The sequence below is a fragment of the Herpailurus yagouaroundi genome, unplaced genomic scaffold, assembly GCF_014898765.1.
Source record: "Herpailurus yagouaroundi ecotype Mexico unplaced genomic scaffold, PumYag 557, whole genome shotgun sequence".
NCBI lineage: Eukaryota > Metazoa > Chordata > Mammalia > Carnivora > Felidae > Herpailurus > Herpailurus yagouaroundi.
This window is the reverse complement of record NW_024412774.1, coordinates 3,178,400-3,184,806: the sequence shown is the minus strand read 5'-3', so window position 1 is coordinate 3,184,806 and position 6,407 is coordinate 3,178,400. Positions and strand designations below refer to the sequence as shown.

At 58.5% G+C, this 6,407-nt stretch overlaps 1 protein-coding gene across 2 annotated transcripts in view; it reads right to left on the bottom strand.

The window, feature by feature from the left end:
• Window positions 1-6,407, bottom strand: part of TNNT1 (troponin T1, slow skeletal type) — a 13,072-nt gene that overhangs the window by 5,159 nt on the left and 1,506 nt on the right. Inside the window, exons 2-10 of one of the 2 annotated variants that reach the window (XM_040465156.1) lie at window positions 6,228-6,269; window positions 6,107-6,120; window positions 5,891-5,917; window positions 5,616-5,648; window positions 4,875-4,896; window positions 2,693-2,753; window positions 2,298-2,414; window positions 2,023-2,100; window positions 180-293 (exon numbers count right to left, since the gene is read on the bottom strand). In XM_040465156.1, the coding sequence (XP_040321090.1) occupies window positions 180-293; window positions 2,023-2,100; window positions 2,298-2,414; window positions 2,693-2,753; window positions 4,875-4,896; window positions 5,616-5,648; window positions 5,891-5,917; window positions 6,107-6,120; window positions 6,228-6,259 (498 nt within the window). In that variant the 5' untranslated portion in view covers window positions 6,260-6,269. The remainder of the gene's footprint in view (window positions 1-179; window positions 294-2,022; window positions 2,101-2,297; window positions 2,415-2,692; window positions 2,754-4,874; window positions 4,897-5,615; window positions 5,649-5,890; window positions 5,918-6,106; window positions 6,121-6,227; window positions 6,270-6,407) is intronic. The other variant, XM_040465157.1, reaches the window with a different exon arrangement.

Genomic DNA, 6,407 nt, shown 5'->3' with positions numbered 1-6,407 from the left:
CCCTCAGACCCAGGAGTCCAGGCCCACAGCACCCACATCCCTCAGACCCAAAAATCTGGGCCCCCAGCCTCCTCCTCCTCCTGCTCCCTCAGACCTCCCCTATCAGGAACCAGAAGTCTAGGCCCCCAGCCCCTCCTCCGTGGGAATGTAGACCTTAGGTCCCAGGGGACTGAACTCACCTTGACCAGGTAACCCCCAAAATGGGCTCCCATGTTGGATAGAACCTTCTTCTTTTTGGCATCATCCTCAGCCCGCTTCTTGGCCTCTTCTTCCTCCTTCCGCATTTTCTCCTCCTAAGGGAAGAAAGGGGTTAACCCCAAGGCCACCCTCTGAGGCGAGGGGTCTGAGATTCCAGTGGGGGGGGGGGTGGGGCTCAGGTGTGAGCTGATGGAAGCAGCAATCAACCAGACCCAAGGCACGGGACAAAGTCAAGGTCAGGAAAGGCAAAAATGCAGGCATTCTGCTCCTGGCCCTTCCAGGCCCTTTCCTCTCTGGTCCTTAATATCCCTCAAGCAAGAATTAAAATGCAAGGGATGTGCCTGCTTGTTTTCTACATTCCTGTAGCCTGAAGGCCGATGGTGAGCGTTGTTGCTGTGTGGCCTCAGTGCAGATACTCACCCTCTCTGGGCCTTCATCTCCCTTATTCTCAGGAGACAAGAATGTCTCAGAGGATGAAGGAGGGTAACTGGTGACGGGGCGGGGGGCTTGGGGCACTAGAAGGGGCTGAATGGCCTCGAGCCTGAGGAAGGGGTTCTGGAACGTCTAGTGACAGCATCCCCACGTTTCAGAAAGCCTGCGCCGCATGCCCCAGAAACGGTGGCTTGCAGACCAACCCCTCTGCCCCCTGGAAGTGCTGGTGAGGTGGGCACGATGGGTTTTTGCAGGCCCCACCTGAATCAGTGTCCTCCTGCTGCTGTAATTGGCAAACTGAAGGGCTTAAACCAGCAAAAGCTTATCACCTTACAGCTCCGCGGGTCAGAAGTCTGAAATGGGTCTTACGGGCTAAAACCAAGGAGTGAAGAGGGCCGGTTCCTTCTGGGGGCTCCCAGGGAGAATCTACTCCCTTGCCCTTGCTTCTAGGCACCGCATGCAACCCTTGGCTCCTGGCCCCTTCCTCCCTCTGCAAAGCTAGCAGGACAGTATCTTCAAGTATCTCTGACTCTGACCCTACGGTCTCCCTGTTGTAAGGACCTTTGTGATAACACGAGGCCGATCTGGATAATCCGGAATCATCTCCCACCTCAACGTCCTTAACTCGATCGCACCTGCAAAGTCCCTTTTGCCATGCCAGGTACCATATTCACGGACTCTGGGCATTGGGACATGAACATCTTTGGGAGACCAGTATCTTGCCGACCATGTCAGTCTACTACCAATTTTTGAAAGTGGTTCAGGCGGACCACTCCTTCATTCCAAGTCAGGTCGTGCCTCCAAGGCCCTACACCAACGGGAATATTCTAACCAGGGGCCTACAACTAGCCAGCAATTTGCTCCAAGATGGACAGGTGACCAGTCTGAACGCACCCCAGGATCATGCAGAAGACAGACAAAAGAGTTTGAGCCCAAGTAGCTGGTGGTCATTTGTCACCCCTGCCTGAGAACGGGGTGTCCAGTAGGGTGACCAACAACTCCGTTCGCCTCGGTCTGATGGGATACAGGATTTTCAGGGCGCCGACCAGGAAAGTCCCAGGCAAACCCAGGATGAGCTCACCACCCGCAATGTCCATAGAAAGGTGAGCCCGGGGGATGGGAAGAGAAGAGCTGGGAGAGTTTGCTTAAGTTCCTTGATCCAGCCATACCTGAAGCAAGTCACACTCTACACTTGTCTAGTTATGTGAGCCAATAAAATTCTCTTTCTGCTGAACCCAGTTTGGGCTGGGGTTTCTGCCCCTTCCAACCGACAGATCCTTGCAGAACACAGCACAAGGGCTCTCTCAGGACCGCAGACAATATCATGACTGGGAAATGGAGCAACCAGCTGAAGAAGTACATGTGGTCTCCCAGGGGAGGGGAGGCACCCACCGCCAGCTTAGCCTGACGCTCGCGCTCCTTCTCGGTTCTGAAGCGCTGTTGTTCAGCTCTCTCTGCCCGGCGCCGCTCCTGGAGGAGAGAGAAAAATGAGGGGGTGTAGGAACCCCCCCCCCCCCCCCAAGGAGGTCAAGAGCAGAGATGAGCTAGCTTGCGTGCGACCACCGACTTAGGCAAGCGCCCAAAGATTCGGCCTCGGGCCTGCCCTGGACCCCAAGGAAGGCCCCGGGGGAGGGAGGGGTTCGCCGCACCCCAGTCGCCCCACTCACAATGCGCTCTTTCAGCGCTATGAGCTCCTCTTCCTCCTTCTTCCGCTGCTCAAAATGCACGTCAATGAGCGTCTGCAGCTCCAGCAGATCCTTCTCCATGCGCTTCCGGTGGATGTCCTACGGCACGGAGGGTGCGGGCCCCCGTCATTCCCGGGCAGGGCAGGGGAGGAGGCACCCGCCTGCGGGCACCTCTGAGCGACGTCGGGGGCGGGGCCCCCTGCCGGCCGGGACGGGCTTGGACAGTCTAGAGAACCAGGGGCGCTTTCGCGAGGTTTCCAGCAGGTGGCACCAGCGGCCCACTCGGTTCATTAGGCGGCCTCCCAAAGGCAGCGGGACCCGGCGCCTCTTCCTCATTTGCACCAAAGCGCCTGGGGACCGGATGTCCAGGTACTTACATCGAAGTCCACACGTTCCCCTTCTGGGATCTTCGGGGGAATCAGCGGAGGGACCACAGGCCTGTCGGGCGGAAAGGGGGGAAAACTGGGGCTCCCGGGCTGCGCCGACCAGCAGGTGGCAGCCACGCGCGGTTCGGAGCACCAGGCAGGTGGCTGGCTCGTCCGAAGCCAGATTCCGTGGGCTTGCCAGTGAAATTTCCAAAACTTGCTTCCAGCAAACGCATGTAAAATAGTTCACTAATAACGTTTCCTACCGATTACATGTTCAAATGATGAAATTTCAGATATAATGGGTTGAATTAAAAAAATGCTGTTAAGACGAATTTTACACGTTTTGTGTTACTTTTTAAAACGTGGCTTGTAAAAAATATATAGTTACAGACGCGGCTTGCGTTGTATTCGTACAGGGCGGTGCATTGGCGGTGGAGCGTGGTCAGCCCTCCATCCGGCCTTAATCGGAATTCTCTCTTCTGTTTTATTTTTTTTTATGTTTTTATTTATTTTTGAGACAGAGAGAGCATGAGCAGGGGAGGGGCAGAGAGGGAGGTGGACACAGAATCCGAAGCAGGTTCCGGGCTGTCAGCACAGAGCCCGACGTGGGGCTCGAACTCACGGACTGTTCTATCATGACCTGAGCTGAAGTCAGGCGCTTAACCGACTGAGCCACCCAGTCGCCCCTCTCCTCTGGTTTTTAAGACAGCACGTTCACCTGATTTCTTCCCGCTCCTCTGAAGGGAGCTCTTCTGAGAGCTTTGCCCTTTTATTCATCCATGGGACACTCTCATGACCCGTGTCCCTCACTCCCGTGACTTTGATTATCATTAATTATGGGTGATTCACCGACTCCGTCTCCAGCCTGGACTCGCTTCTAAGTCCCAGACTCAGGTTAACAGGAGCCTCCTGAACATTTCCCGCTTTCTCACATGTCACGCCCTCGCTGAACTCATCGACTTCCCCAAGACCGAGTGGGGTTCCCAGCCCAGACCCCAGACCGTGGTCCTTTCCTCCTCCCTCCCTTCGCCCCAATGGCAAGTCCTGACCCCTTTGCCTGGCAATCTCCCCAGTCTGTTCCCTCCTTTCCACCCCTTGCCCCCTGCCCCAGCTCAGGCCTCAGTCCCTCCCACCAGAACCTTCCTGCCAGCCTCCTCCTGGCCTCCCAGTCTCCGGCTGTCCACCTTCGGTTCCTCGTCTTTCATGACTTTAGAGGGGCATTTCTAACACCCAGATCTCATCCTTAAGACAAAGTCCAAGCAACTCAGCATTCAAAGCCCTTCTCCATCTGGCCCCAGTCGACTCCTCCAGCAACTTCTCTCCTCCCTCACAGACACATTTCACGGTTCCCTGGCTATGCCATGTGCCTTTGTACCCCTGGGCCTTTCATATGCTGTTCCCTCTGCCTGCAATGCCCTTCCCCTGAGGCCTTCCCTCCTCCTGAAGCACACCTATGAGCTCTTGCTCCCCCTTACTCTCTCACTCAGGTCTGTCTCCTCTACTCAAAACCCTTCCAGGACTCCCCAGGGCCCCCGGCCTTCAGGGCCCAGCCCCTTCTTGCCCTCCACACTCCAGTCACAATGGAATTGGTGTCACTGCCCAAACCAACCCAGAGAACTCTGCTTCTAAGGTATTTCTTATGCTTGCGTTGCTGCCTCCTTCGTCTCCAAGCTTGGGCCCCGATGTCACTTCCTCCAGGACCCTCTGCCCCCATGAGCTTTCATGGCCTCCACAGAGCTGCCTAGTTTGGAACCTCATCATCAGAATGAGCTGTGTCTGCGTCGGTTCCCTGAAAGCCTGGCCTAGATCCAGCCGCCACACCCTGCAGGCTTTCTCACCTACAATACCCCTCCGGCCTCCTTCAGCTAGTGAACTCTTCATCCCTCAGGACTGAGGCATCACCTCCCCTGGGAAGCCTTCCCTGACTACCTAGGGCAAACATAGGGCCCTCTTCTGTGCTACCATCACTGTAACGGGGTCTGTTGCCCCAACAGAGCAGACAGGGTCTGACTTGCCCAACACCACGGGAAGGTCTCTGGAACGTGTGCTGAAAGAAGGAAGCCCTGTCCTTTCCCATTTCAATTGCCCCAGCTCCTTTCCTGCTCCCCCCCCCCACCCTATCTCTGGTGGGGCACACATTAAGGAGGATAAGATTGCGACGCCCCCCACCTCCACCCTCCTAGGATCTCACCTTGGTTTGGGCCGCTCCTCTTCTAATGGGGAAACACAAAGAGATAATTAACAAGAGTTCATAGGGGCGGGCCTGACACGCCCAGAGAGGGAACGCCCCCCTCCAAGCTATGGCCCCCAGGAGCAGCTCTAGGGGAGAGGCATGAGTGGGGGGCAAGAGGGGGGAAGGAAATCAGGGTGGCCGTAAAGGAGGAAGAGGGTCACACGCATCAGATATACATTCAGAACTGGTGTGGGGATCCCCCCCCACAGGGGTCCAAACCCCCAGACCTTCCTCCTATCACCTGCCCATAGCTCAGCTCCCTCCCCCGCATTAAGACCTAGCACTGCAGGGTGTCCCCAGCCCCTCCCCCTTGGGGACACAGGAATCCCGGGCTCCCAGTAATAGCCCCTTCTGCAACTCGGGCCCCAACCTTTGAATGTATATGGAGGAAAAAAATAACAGACAGGGTCGGGGGCGAAGATGGGCGGGAGGGGGAGGGTGCCTGTCCGCAAACATCCAACCCTTCTACAAGTATTCCTCCAGGTTGGGGAAGAAGGCTTGGGTGTCGGTCCCTTTAAGAAGGAAGGGAAAGGGTTAAAGCCTCAGCGAGGCCATTTCCCTTCGTGGACACCAGAGGGCGCGCGAGCTCTCCGGGGCTTAAAGGACCGGGCCTGGGCGGGTTACAGGGGGCGCAGGGGTTCCTCGCGGGGGTCAGGGCCCGAGGAAATCGGTCTCGGCAAGCGAAGCAGCCGCGGTTACCTCGCTCTGCCACCGGCTCCGGCTCCTCGGCGGCTGGGAGGAGGCAGGGGGGAGGGGGAGAGGGGAGAAGCGAGGATGGGGGAGCGAGGGGGAGCGGCCACGCCGGGGAGCGGGGGGGCAGAGAGGAAAGAGAGGGGAGAGGCTGTTAAAGGACCTGAAGCCGGGGCGGTCGGGAGCCCCGTCCCCGCCGGCCTCTGCCCTGCCCAGCGCCCCCTCCCCACCCGGCCCCGCGGGGCAGCCCTAGAGGCTGCAGCCCCGCGGAGTCCAGGCCTCACCTTCCTCCTCCTCCTCCGCAGCCTCCTCTGCAGGTAGGGGTGGGGGCAGAGAAAGCAGGGTTAGGAGCCCTCGGGGCCCGCGCAAGGCGCCGGAACCCCGGAGGGTGGGCGTGGGGGCGGTGGGTGACCCCGCCAGTCCTCTCGCCTCCCCTCTCGCCTCCCCGCCTCCCGCCCGCGTGTCCCCAGGCCACCAAGGCCGGCCCACTCCCCACTCACCTTCGGGCTGCTCCCTGAGGGCAGGGATGGGAGGAAAGAGCGAGAGGGACGGTTAGACGTCTTGCAGGTGGGAGAATGTTCCCACATCGCCACGCCCCCAGCCCTCCCGCCTGCCACTCACTCCTCATATTCCTGCTCCTCGGTGTCAGACATCCTGTGTGACCTGAGGACCAGAAAACGCGGCAGTGAGCCGGGGTCCCGATGGAGGAGGGGCTGAGGACCTGGACTCCTGGTCTGAGGGAGGAGGGTCTGGAGTTCAGGACTCCCGGGTCTGAGGGAGGAGGGGGCTGGGGCCTGGACT